Genomic DNA, 13,318 nt, shown 5'->3' on the forward strand with positions numbered 1-13,318 from the left:
ATTTAATATTTTAATATTCGAAGTGTAAAGAACTTAGAATATTAGATATCTAATATTAGATATTGCCACATTACGTAAACGTAATGTGGTAAAATCTTTAAAATTATTTTTTAATATATCACTGATGTGAACTGCATGTGACCCATAGAAAAAGAATTTAACAGATGCACATATCGTCATATTTGCTAAATTAGAGATAAATTCGGATGACGCACACATACCTTTTTGAAAATAACATATATGCAGACATTAAACACTTCAGTAAGCTCAATTTCCTCTTCATTAATGTTTATTTTAATGGTCTGATGTAATATTCTAATTTTAAATCTCGTGTTAGCTTTAAGAAAAAAATATAACCAGCAGACGTCAATCGTTATGTCTGCTTTTCAATAATCAAATTGAATAGCTCATTTCATACAGGTATGTACAAAAAAAACTGAGTACATGGTGAAAACACGAGCTTGAATATTTTTGAATGTCTTAATACAACTAAAATACCAAGGAACACATCAGCAGTTGTTTACATAATTTATAGAACGAGTGTTTCATTTCACTCTCGCGAGAATTCCGGATTACGTTTACGGAAGTTTACATTCTTATTGGGAAAACGTGCGGTCTGTGCCATTTGTCTGGTAAAAAGCCGGTTGTCGTATCTTTTACATGCTTGGCACTATCAGCCTAACTCATAAACAATGTCTTCCGCTTTGATTCAGGCGGTACTGAGCAGCTCTCCTAATTACGATACTTTGTTTGAATCTCTGTGCTGGCCGGAGGATTCGTGGCCGCGGACGGATCGTGTCGAGGCGCTCACTGCTCTCATCGAAGCTCTAGGACCGTTTCTGACCGACTCCGATTCGGTTCAGACTCCACTGACGAGTGTAAACAGAAGTGGCATTCGTGACAAAATTGAGTCGGTCATTTGGTCGAAATGTCTGCCATTTCTTTGCCGACTCTCAACAGAAGCGAGGGATGACGCGCGCTGCAGAGAGAGCACGGCCACTGTCTGCAGATTGCTCGGTGTCTCCGTGGGTGTGTGCGGGGGAAACGTGCGGACTAGAGTGGTTTTATCAATCCTGCCGTCTTTACAGCGGATGTCAGAGGAGGAGCCGCTTACGCCGAGGGCTCTCGGTGTGCAGGTTGCTGCTGAAGCCCTGGCTGCTCTCATGCCTCTTCTGACAGCGGATGAAGAACTCACACTCGACATTTTAAACTGTGCGCTGTCCTCTGTCAGATCGCTCCCCGATTATCTGGTGTCCAAAGTAATGGTCAGGATCATTTTAACTTCGCTCAGTTGCTGCAGCGATGCGAGGTCCAACATCATCCTCAAGCGCATCCTGGATGATGTCTGCAGCTGGCACTCCACGGAGCGAACGCCGGTGGTCACCGAGAGGACGCTGCTGTGTTTGACCGTCCTGTCAGACCACCTCCTGAGGTCTCGCACCCCCAGCTCCTCCGAGTGCCGCGAGGCCGACCCACGTCTGCGTCCTCAGTTCTGGATAATTTGTCAGGACGGACTGACGCACAGGGACAGCGTGGCACGCAAGAGGGCACTGTACCTGTTGAAAAGATGCGCAGCTTTATCCGAAGAGGATGGCTTTGATTCCCGTTCTTCTACATCAGAGGAGGGTAACATACAGAGTACCCATCCAGCTTTTGTTCATATGTTTGTCAAAATCACATGCTAATAAGTTATGCGACGTATTTGACGTATTTTTTGTTTTGCTTTTCACGTAAAACATAATGGAGAGAAAATGTCTGGAAGCAGGCAAAATGGAAAAACATTTAACTTATAAAAATGAAATACTTTCACTGATTAAATCACCCTTTGCAACAGTGGAAAAGGCAGAGTTTTCTTGTTGCGCCTCTGCAGTTGAGTAGAGATTCATTTTTTAGTGTATTTAAAGCTCAGCTGGTGAAGATTCAGTTGGAATACTCTGCAGTAATGTTTACATTTTGCATTTTAAAAAGCTATGTAAGCTAGCTATGTTTTTCTAACATAGCTAGTTTACTTGAATAGACAAGTTATTTGCAAAAGCAACAGGCTGGCCTTACAACACAAGAAAATCAAGTGTACCTTTTGTGACATTCTTGACTTGTTTTATATAATGGCAGCAAAACAAGTAGCTTTTTTTCTCTATTTGTATATCCACCTTTCAGCAGACGATATGTTCTTCTACATAATCGATGTAACGCAAAGTACTCTCATCTTTGAGAATGGCATGCAGTTCGCTAAAACAAAATGTTCTTTTGTAGGAGAGACATTGTTCAAATGGGCCCCCAGCAAAAGCGAACCGTTGAGGGAGTTCTGGGAGGATTACACTCTGGTGATGGAAACGCTGGAGGAGAATCAGGTAGAAAGTTCTACAGAGTTGTTGTGTCACAGCCTTTTTCAGACATTATAATACAAACAATCCTCGGCCTCTCCCTGTGTCCCTCTTTGCAGGTTCATGTTGTTCGGCCAGTTTTAAACAGAATTGACACGTTAATCCAAGCAACAGTGAATGATAGTGAAGGTAAGCTTTACTTGTTTGAACGCTGCGTCATCTTTGGACAAATGACTTGCCTTTTTCTTCATTATTGTATGTATCAAGTTTTGTCTAATGCTAGAAGTGCGCTATTCTTAACGAGCTAAGGCTAATAAAAATAAAAACTTGGAATGTTTTGTCAATAATTCTGTGTTGCTTTCTTGAAGGTGCTAAGCAAAAATCAAGTCTGCATTTCTAAAACCTTTTAATCTATTGACGTAATCACGAAAGATTTTAAAAACACTTAACGTGCATCAACACTATAGTGAGCTAACTCTGAGTTTGTTGACCGGTGCTGCAGGGTCAGGCCTGTTCCACCCGTCCTGGCTGCTGTGTGTGTACCAGCGCATGTTCCACAGTGAGAATAAATCCTTAATGAGAGAAGGAGTGTGCCATCTGCTTCAGCTGCAGGTTCTTCAGCAGCCGGCCTTTGCTGCGGCCTTTTCTCAGGTATTTGCTGCAAGGCAACTCAAGTCATCATATGTCACATAAATAATTTCCTTTTCTTTCTTTCCTTCCATTTAAAATCCTTCTTTTGGTGCATTGCTCTTGCAGTTTGTCGTGGGTTCCTTTATGAATGTTCTGTCTGAAACGTCCCTTTTCTGTAGGTGAGGATTTAAATTTGTCTTGTTTTCTCCAAGTTCTGGAGATTATGTCACTCGTTTCATATTAGTTTTATCTAACTCAGCCTCTGTCAAATATAGATCACCAGGGCAGAGTGTGGGAGACTGTCCTGAGCTGGCGGTTAAACTCCAGGTCTTCCTGGTCACCTTCTTCACAAGCCTGCCATCGGAGGACAGAGGTGCAGCTGGGAAACAAATGCAAATCCATGAATCACATTTCATAATCTATTTCTAGCTGTTGTGTTTGCTCTGCAGGTTGTGTTTTGTTTCAGCTGATTCAGCAGCTCAGCTCCAAGCACTGGTGTGCCGTGCCGCTCCTCTTCATCTGTCAGGCTCTTTCACATCTCCCTCCAAGTCCTCTGCTGAAGATCAGCGGCCTATCTGCTCTGCGGTAAGTAGTGAGGTTATCTTTGGACACGTTATTTTAGGCGATGAGACTGATTTTACAGCATTTGTCCCTTGCATTTTAGGGAGGTGCTGCGCTGCACCATGATCACTCATCAGGTTCTGCTAAGAGGAGCCGCACAGTGTTTTTTACTAAAGAGCGCCCTCTCTCTGACAGATGTGGTACGATGAAGACGTTGATGTAGAATGTTGAAAATAAAAAGCAATATCCTTAAAATAATTATTGTTGTATGAGAAACATATTTAAAATAAATAAATAAATAAATAAATAAGACGAAATACTTTTGGTAGGTAGAGGTTTGTTTTGACATTTTAGGAGCTGATGCAGCTAGAAAGAAAAACTTATCTGAAAAAAAATAAACAAATGACTTTCACAGTCCTGGTAACTATTTCATAGTAAGTCATTATTTTAAGTCAATTGTGAAAACATGTTAAAAGTCTGAAAATTTAATTTTAAACCAAGTGTAAATATTAGCTGGCGATAATAAATATTATGCAGAAGCAAGTTTCATTGCTTTCCATATTATGTGTACTAGTTGTATTGGGTACTTGGAAAAATCCAACTAAGTTTTAAGTTGTTTTAATCTTTTTTTTTTTTAATTGCAGAGCGAAGTGACTGTAGACGACGTGTTTAGTTTCCTGGTGCATTTTCGTGCCGATGAGTCTTTGTGTAGAGGGACAGAGCTATGGAATGAGGTTTGCTCCTTACCCACATATGCACTCTTAAGTATATTCAAATGCTGTATTACAATAGTTGCAACAACTGATTATCACTTCGTGTACTTGTGACAGTTGTGCATCTGGTTGTCGGACCATGAATGCAGTTTCAAGTCCAGAATTCTGGACGGCGATTTCACAGATGATCCCACACAAAAAGGAACCATTAGAGCCTATGTTCAACAAGAGGTGCTTGCTTATCTTCGTGTTCCAGCAAGCACAGGCGAGTCTGGTGTGGGAGTGTTTTCGATACAGAGAAGAATTGTATCTATAGATGTGATGTATTTGCATGCGATTCTTATCAGAGTCAGTTTCCCTGTCACACAGGTCAGGCAGAACGGCTACCTGACTGTAGAGAGGCTGATAAACTGGCAAGAGCCCTTCTGCTGTGTGTCGACATGGAGAGGAGGCGACTGGGAGGAGAAACCAGTGAAATTCTGTGTTCACTGCTGTCTCCGCTACTGGACACCCTGAGCAGAGTCTACGCCAATATCTACCTACCTGTCCGTAAGAGTGACAAGAGCCTGCAGCTCCTGTTTAGACTGCTGCAGCTTGGGACGAAGCCTTGTGGTCAGCAAAAAGAAGTGGAAGGTTTGCATTGAAGCTCTGCTCAAATCTTCCCCCTATAAATGAATTCAATTTATACATAGATTTAATTCATTGAAAGAAGACTTATAGACTCTTTCCTGTCTTTTTTCTCAGTGTTTTAGAAAATGCAACAATTTATTTGATGGGCTGGAAAGTAAAAATGTACTACATGATTCACAAAACCTTTTAGCACTCCAAAGTGCAAAGTAGTTCTCTTAGAGTGATGACAGGTAAAATATCACAAAAATTCTCGCGAACACTAAAAAGTAGGCACCATTCATTCAGGCCCCGTAACTGTTTTTGTAAATAAGTGCATAAATATTTTAGCTGAGTTAGTAAGCCAAATTACTGAAGAAGCTGAACTGAAACCTAAAGAAATGAAAACGGCAAAAATATTACTGTTAAATGTGTCAAAGAAATACAGCAGGAACTTTGTAATAAATAAGAGTAAAACCCCAAAAAGACATTTTGGTTTGCACTTGTTTCACAGAGGATGAGGTGATGTTTGCCATTGAGCAAATCTTTCTTAAACATGTCGATCCAGTCCAGGGTTTTATCCTGAGGAGGCTGTGTGGGGAGCTGCAGGAGGTAATCAGGAAGAAGAGCATTCTACATCACTGTCCAATTACAAAGAAGTGCTCTCGGTCAAGAACTCAGATGTCTGCACATGCTTTATTCTTTGACAGCTCTTTGACGTTGAACGGGCCGAGCTGTATCTGAGTGTCCTGAGGCAGCTGGTCGTCATGTGCAGCTCTTCGTCTCGCTGCCCCAAGAACATCCAGCAGTTCGCGTTCCCCAAACTCATTAAGTACAGCCTTTCAGTTTTGCTTGAGCCAACCCAACAGGTATACATTTAAATATATGTGCTCATCGTCAGATTTGCTGCTCTGAAGTTAAGCAAGGACTGTTTTGTGTTTGTCTTAGGTCCCATCTGTGTCCAATCAGGTGTCCAAGGCTATCAGTATGGCGTCTATGGCTACAGTGTGTGAGCTCTTGCAGCAAAGAGAAGTTAGTATGAGAGCAGATACTGCTTCTGCCCTGAAGTCCATGAATGATTATTTCTGCACTTTGAAGACTTCCTCACAGGGTCAGTCATCCCTCGGAAACATTAACAAATCCTTGATGAAACCACAACTATTAGGTAGTTCAAGGTTTGTGGAGACTCCATACTGAACTGAAGAATATATATTCAGTACTGCGGTACCATGATAACATTTTATTTTATTTTTTTTTGGGGGGGGGTAGTGACCTTGAAGCCCAAGGCCTCCTGCAACAGGACTGGGGACGCATTGCTGCCAACTTCTTGCGGGACCAGTGGATTTGTCTAAACTTCCTGATTAGGACTGTAGGGATTCCAACATCTGCAGAAATTTCCCAAGTGTCCGAGACCCTCGGAGCTGCTCTGAGTTGCAGCGTTGAGGCCTTGGCTCTGCTGCCCAGTGACCTTGTGCTGCCCGTGCTAAACTTCATGAACACGCTGCTGCCACAAGTGCGTATCAGTCCAGCAAGAATGAGAAATTTAAGGACATGATCACACTAAGAAAGTTCTGAGGCTGGTTGACCCTCATTCTCATAATCTGTGTTTTTGATCGTAGCTGGTACACGATCAGGAGGATCTCTGTGTGCAGGCGGTCACTCTGAGTTGGGAGCTTGTACAGGGACTTAGCACCAATGCTCATGACTTCTGGCCAGCACTAAAGGGCTTCGTCTCCATGGCCTTCCAGCACAAACTCCTGCAGCTGACACATGGTCAGGCTCCGATTCTCACGACTGCACTGAAAAAGGTTATCCACACTAAGACAAAGCAACTTTTCCCCCCCTCAATATCTTCTATTTTCTATGTTAGAAGTTCACATCTATGATGGTGTTAAATGTTTGTGTTTAGATTTTCACAGACTTGTTGGAGCTGTCTCAGTCAAAGAGCGGTGTCTTCGGTGTGCTACTTCAGCACTGCTGTCAGACCTGGCTGCCCAATGACCCAGGCAGCAGGGATCAGGCTGCTGCTGTGTTCTCTAGTGTTTTTAATTACCTGGATATAGTCACCGAGGCCTGTGTTTATGGACCAGTGTTCAGGAGAGATCAACGGTTAATCAAAGCAACATTCCCTAGGCTTCTGTTCTTGTTCCTCATTGTTCTTTTAACAATATTGCTTTTTTCATCTTTCAAAGACTCGTCCTGGACGTCCAGATATATGTAGAGCAACTTGGTGCAAAGTGTGCTGCTAATGCTGCAGTTGCAAGGTAAGCAGCGTTTTACCTCTATGGAGATCTCGCATCTGGCTTGTTAACTCACCAGATGCTGCGAGTTACCAAGATCACCACCAGAGGTCACTGTTGCTGATGTGCTGCTTTTGTTTCCCAGCGATATCAGGGACGATCAGCTGCCGCGCACATGTGTGCTGACATTTCTTAGCCGCCTGGATCCTTCTGATCAGCAGCATCAGAGACTCATGGAGGATTTAGTGATGGAGCTGCTGAGAAAGGTACTAGTGGCACGTTGGGTGGATGGGAAAGTGGATCAATGCAACATGCAAATTGGTTTAGCTGAAAATCTTTTTTTTTCCACCTCAAATATTATTTTAATATTGAAATAGTCATTTTTGAGAACTATGAATATAAATGCAACAAACTACAGCGTACCCAGCAAAAGTGATTAACAGGAGATCTGTAAGTACATAAAAAAACAATTTAGTTTGATTATTTATTACTTAGTAGTTATATGTTGAGTTTAAAGTAAAACTAATCTAAAAATTGCTAAACAAATTGCTACTCTTGATAATAAATAAATGTAAGTAAAACATATTTAAAGTTAGACATGAAACACTGAACTAGCAATGCATGACATCCTTATTTCCTGTGGTAGAAATTCAGCAGTCCATTTTTCACCAAACTGGAAAAGAGAAGCAGTAAGATAAATGGGTTATGATTTCCATAAGCCAGGAAATGGCTACAAGAAAATTGCAACAGTGCTTTGATAAAAGAATTGGTCAATTTCCAGATTTGTTGTCCTTGTTTATTTTTGACACATTTTACTGTCAGAAAAAGATGAAATACAAAATGCAAGTGAAATTAAACTCAGCTCAGGTTAGTCACAGTAATTAGTTATTTAACAAAGGAAGGCACGTTGGGCCAGGTTAATTTAGATAGCTTTTTTCCGTTTAATGAATAAAAACAGCTTTTTGTATTTGCTCTGTAATATTTGAAATTGCAGTTTTACTGATTTATTTGTGCCATAAATGCATGAACTACTTCAGCCAACGCAGTTCACACCATTTCTCTCAACTCCACCGCCACAGGACAGCCTCATAACAAAGTCCAAAGTCCGTTACTATGGTAACTCCCTGCAGCATCGGGTCAAAAACAGAGCATGGCAAACACTGCTGCTGTTGCTTCCCAAACTCAAAGAGGTGAGTTAAAAAGACGTTTACTGACAGTTTTCTCTGAAGCTAACAGATTCTAGAATAAAATCTGAGCTTCGTGTTGCGTCTGCGCCCGCAGGAATTTGTTGCCACTCTGGTGAACCACGTCTTTGAAGCTGGGTTTTGCAGCAACCAGGCCTCAGTGAAGTACCTGATTGAATGGATGATGATTCTTATTCTTGTCAAGTATCCGCATCATATTGACAAATTCTGGAGCTGCTTCAACTTTGTGAGCTCGTCCTCTACTTGTATGGTTGAACAAATGAAAGTGAAACGTCAGAGAGCCATATTTTTTAAATGTTGTGTTGCGCAGGATCACGAAAAGACAAAGACGAGCATCTGCACCTTCCTGTCTGTCCTGGTTCACTTCAGTGTCATCATTCCACATGTTGAGGATAAGGTAACTCTCTTTAGCTTTCCATATTCTAGTGCCATTCCTAAAAACTTTTTTGGACAGCTTTTGTTTTTCATTGTTTCTGTTAAAAGGTCGGGCAGCTACGTAGAGCCCTGGACGTCATCCTGCAGTCGTGTTTCAACCACAACTTCAGCGTGCGCCTGTATGCATTACTGGCATTGAAGAAGGTGTGGAGCCTCGCAGAGGAGGAGGAAGAGGATGATGAAGCTTTCAAGGGGCTGTCTTCTGTGGTGACAGCCTGTCTGAACCAGGCCGAGGCCATGCAGAGCACCGGGTTAGATGCAAACAGCCGCAGCAATAGCGTGTTCCAATGCACATAATGAGCTTATTCAAAGATGGTTTTTGCTGTTTTTCTCTAAGAAACGCCAACAAGAACTGGCTGAGGATTCAGGGACACTTCTTTTTCGGAGCCTTTCATCCCATCAGGGATTACAGCATGGAGGTGGGTTCATTGTTCTGCGAGCACATAAGGTCTGCTGAAGCACAGTTTCACAAATCAACTGTTTTCCTTTTTTTGTTTGTCTTCTAGACCATATTTCACATTTTTCCCAGTCTGTCAGAGTTGGCTGACGATGAGTGGATCCCACTGTGGAAGTTCGAAAAGCTGTCATTCTTCCCTGAAAGGCTGTTAATCCCGTTTAGGAATTCTGCTCCTGAGTTGGGTCAGCTCCAGGCTGGAGATTGGGTCCAGCAAGACCGAAGTACAGAGACGTTCCTCTCAGCAGGAGTAACTAATCCATGAGGCTAGCACATCTTATCCTTACTGTGTGTGTGTGTGGGGTGTGTGTGTGTGTGTGTGTGTGTGCGTGTGTGTGTGTAATGTCATATTTCCCAGGCGAGCAGGATAAAGAGGAGTGCTGGTCTGAGGTGCAGAAGAAGATCACACCCTGGAGGTCAGGGGTCAACGATCAGGAACCCGAATTGAAGCTGGTTCCGGCTCAGCGGGCAGCTCGGCTGGGCAAACAGCACGGCACCCTGCTGGTGGTGGCCTCCTTGATCGACAAGCCCACTAATTTAGGAGGTTTGTGTCTAAATATAATTTTTTAAACCTTATCACTTAAACTACATTGGGTCTGGGCTTTGACTGGGCCATTCTAATGCATGAGTATTTTTGATCCAAACCGTTTTAGTGGAGCTCTGGCTATATGTTTCGGGCCGCTCTCCTCCTAGAAGGCTAACCTCCGCACCAGTCCCAAGTCTTTTGTAGCTTTTGAAATGTTCCCCACACCATGATGCTGCCACCATCATGTTGAGTGAAATTACATCAAACAGACTTAAATTTTTTGACTTGTTGCTGCTGTTGTTTCAGGTCTCTGCAGAACATGTGAGATATTTGGGGCGAGCGGTCTGGTTCTGGACAGTCTGCACCATCTCAATGACAAACACTTCCAGTCCCTGAGCGTTTCAGCTGAGCTTTGGCTTCCTTTGCTAGAGGTGAATTGTGGATTGTTTACCAGCCATAGCAACATTTGCTGAGGATTAAAGTACAGTGACCATCAAAAGTATTGATAGCTCTCCTACATTACAGCTACAATCTTAGACTTCAGTGCTAACACACCGAAGGAGGATGATGCATGGTTTAATTTGTTTTTTTTTTTTGTTTTTTTTTTTGCAAATGCTGATCTTAATAGTGTGATCGTTTTTATTCACCTTCACTGAGTTGAGACTTTGTAAAACCACCTTTATCTACAATTAGAGCTGCATTTAAAAATATATATGTCTCTATTTGCTTTGCTCAGCTAAAGAAACAGATGTTCTTTGTAAAATTCTGCAAACTCATTGAGATTGAATGGAGAATATTTATGAACCGCAATTTTAAAAATTAGGAACACATTTTCAGTTTTATTTATATCTGGCCTTTGACTTAATCATCTAAATTACCTGTGATGTAAACTATGACATTGCAGCTCCGGCTGTTTATTTATGGTTATCCTGCTGGAGCGTTGACCTTCACCCTAGTTTTAGGTCTTTTGAAGCCTTTACAATTTGATGCTGCCTCCATCTCCAAATATAGCTTGTTGTTCTTAACCCAGAATGTTCAAGATTGGTTTTCGTGATGCGGGTTGTTCTCTAAAGTTTTCTAAAAGCAGCTATTGTGAACCGAATAGAAACTACACATGGTTGGATTGGGTTGGATTTTTAGAGTAAGTTGGGTCTGAATTGTAATAAAATTAAAGAAAGTTTGTGGATGAAATGTAAAATAAATAAATAAAAAAAACAAGTTCAAGGTATGTGAATGTTTTTGAAAAGCTTAGTGTAGATAAAGAGAAAATCCCCGTAGGGAGATAACGCATACAACAGTAATAACCATTCTGAATAATTGTTACACTGTGTGAACCCTGATTTACTGCAGTCCATATCTTTGTGCAAACAGGTTTTTCTGTGTGTTGAGCTTTTGTGCTGTTTTTTAGTTCCGCAGATGCTTTACAGTTCGATGGTTTATTTCATTTCCAATATTCCTCTGTTTTCCTTCAGGTGAAGCCCGTGGAGCTCACTCATTTCCTCCAGGTAAAGAAGAGCGAAGGTTACTGCATCGTCGGAGTGGAGCAGACTGCCAATAGTCAGAAGCTCCAGGACTTCAAGTTCCCTGAAAAAACTCTGCTACTTCTGGGGTAGGAGGGCAGTAAGAACATTACATTTTAAAAAGGGGTCAGAGTTCTGTTTTTTTTTTTTCCATCAGAGCAGCCACCGGTCTCTGTCTTCCACACCCTTGTGGGTCTCTTAGTGCTGAAGCCGAGAGCTGACAAGGCTATTTTAGTGTCCTCTCACCCGTTAAGTTGTCGCCCCCGTGGGGGTTTTGCTCCCCTCCTTCGCCGTGTCTACCTGTCGGGGCATGCTGGTCTATAATTGGCTGTTCCTGAGGGAAGCGAAGGATAGGAATTACTCAAAATGACACAATGAGCATGATTACAAGAGTCTTTCACTTCTATAATCTGTGACATCCACTAGTTTGGTCACCAGATTTTCTTTCATGTAGCAGCTGCATACAGCTGGAACATGAGTGGCAGATAGTGGCACTCGTGAGGCAGAGGGAGAACAGTATCAATCCCTCCGCTTCAGGCGTGCCAGTTTGTTTTCTTCAGTTCAAACATGGATGCTGTGGTGTTGGCGTAAGGGCCTCATGTGTAAACACGCGCTTTAATGCTCTCACAGCTGCGCTCTACTCTGCACATTGTGGCCTGGCTCTAATTTCCCATCAGCCTCTCTATTGTCTCAGCCACTTGCCCTCCAGATGAATGTAACCCATCAACAAGTGTTTCCTCTCTGCGGGGCCGACTGCCGAGATTAAACGCCAGGCGCTTATTACCCTTTTATGTTTACTTAGCGCGGCCGATATGGGGCAGCGTGCGTTCTCGCTTTATTACAGTTTGTTTTGCTCTTGGAATTAAACTCATAAATCAGCTTCATAAAGAGCTCAATTTTAATTTCAATGCCTACTACAGGTGTGCTTGACTGGGGATTTACATTTTGTAAAATTGCTAACTTCAGCATGTATTATTGGGGTGTTCTGGGATTAACCAACACCAAGTGGTGCATCACTATGAAGCGGAATAATAAATATGTATTGTTTTTTGAAAGTATTAATAGGAGTGTGTGAACAGCAGTTTTTAAGCCGTTCTGTTTTACGGTCAAATAGACTCGGTTTCTTAATTGGTGATTCTAAATGCAGTTGGCTGCACTGGATTTTATTTAGGGTGACAAACAAAAAACGGTAAATGGTCTGCTTTGTAAAACGCCTTATCAAGTCTGAGGACTTCAGAGCGTTTCCACTACAATCAGTCATTCGCCCATCATGCAACGTAATTGTATTAAAGTATTTTAGAAATTTTTGTTGAAGCTTCGTGTTTATTATTAAGAGTTTGTCCTGTTACTGTTGTTTTCAAAATAGTACCAAAACCCTGTCGGAGTTTAACTAAAACTTTTTCCCACGTCAAAACATTTAACACCTGTCTCCCTCTGACAGCAACGAGCGGGAAGGTATTCCTGCCAATCTGCTCCAGATGTTGGACGTGTGTGTGGAGATCCCTCAACAAGGGATCATCCGCTCACTCAATGTCCACGTGAGCGCTGCCCTGTTGATCTGGGAGTATACACGGCAGCACCTCATCACTGAACCACAAGAAGTCCTCTCACAATGCAGCTGAAGAAGAAGAAGAAAATGGAAACACAGCCGATGTCGAACCTGCCACAGATCCTAATCAAACTTACACACAGTTGGTGTGTTAGAGGACCGTCGGGACTTGCATGCTGTGTGTGACCAATAGTCCTGCCAGGGTTCAGTCTGGTCAGCAGTCATTTTATGTTTTAATAAGATCCCTGTATGGGGGTCAGTTGTTTTATCTAAGTATTGCTTGTCATAAATGAACCGAGATTGTATCTGTGTTGGCAGAACTGAGTTGTTTATGAACTTTGTTCTAATTGCAAACTATGTAATATACCACTATATATATTAGTTTTTGCTAAATTGTTTTGTTTTTTTTTTCTAAATCAAGTCATACTTTTTAAAATCTAAAAAATAAACTATCCTTTTTTCATACCTGACTTCATTTGCTTCCCTACATCATAAAATGACTAACAAAACAACAATAAGAACCAAAACCTTGAAAGGGTTAAAGAGTACATTCAT

At 41.9% G+C, this 13,318-nt stretch overlaps 1 protein-coding gene across 2 annotated transcripts; it reads left to right on the forward strand.

Moving 5' to 3' along the window:
- The first annotated feature begins 581 nt into the window (after positions 1–581).
- Positions 582–13,226, forward strand: tarbp1 (TAR (HIV-1) RNA binding protein 1). 2 transcript variants are annotated; one of them, XM_008429870.3, is made up of 30 exons: positions 582–1,626; positions 2,254–2,351; positions 2,444–2,513; positions 2,827–2,975; positions 3,081–3,133; positions 3,230–3,327; positions 3,404–3,539; positions 3,619–3,715; positions 4,160–4,249; positions 4,346–4,493; positions 4,598–4,861; positions 5,349–5,446; positions 5,545–5,703; positions 5,783–5,866; positions 5,933–6,009; positions 6,104–6,347; positions 6,454–6,642; positions 6,744–6,943; positions 7,027–7,098; positions 7,220–7,340; positions 8,154–8,264; positions 8,356–8,505; positions 8,590–8,676; positions 8,763–8,965; positions 9,052–9,133; positions 9,221–9,392; positions 9,527–9,712; positions 10,001–10,125; positions 11,167–11,303; positions 12,656–13,226. In XM_008429870.3, exons 1-30 carry the CDS (start codon positions 693–695, stop codon positions 12,834–12,836), a joined length of 4,815 nt encoding a protein of 1,604 aa, XP_008428092.2. In that variant the 5' UTR covers positions 582–692; the 3' UTR covers positions 12,837–13,226. The 2 variants fall into 2 exon arrangements, with proteins under 2 accessions (XP_008428092.2, XP_008428091.2); XM_008429869.3 differs by having other exon boundaries at positions 5,783–6,009.
- Positions 13,227–13,318: the final 92 nt, after the last annotated feature.

Source organism: Poecilia reticulata, chromosome 15 (assembly GCF_904066995.2).
Source record: "Poecilia reticulata chromosome 15, P_reticulata-male-v2, whole genome shotgun sequence".
NCBI classification, from domain to species: Eukaryota; Metazoa; Chordata; class Actinopteri; order Cyprinodontiformes; family Poeciliidae; genus Poecilia; species Poecilia reticulata.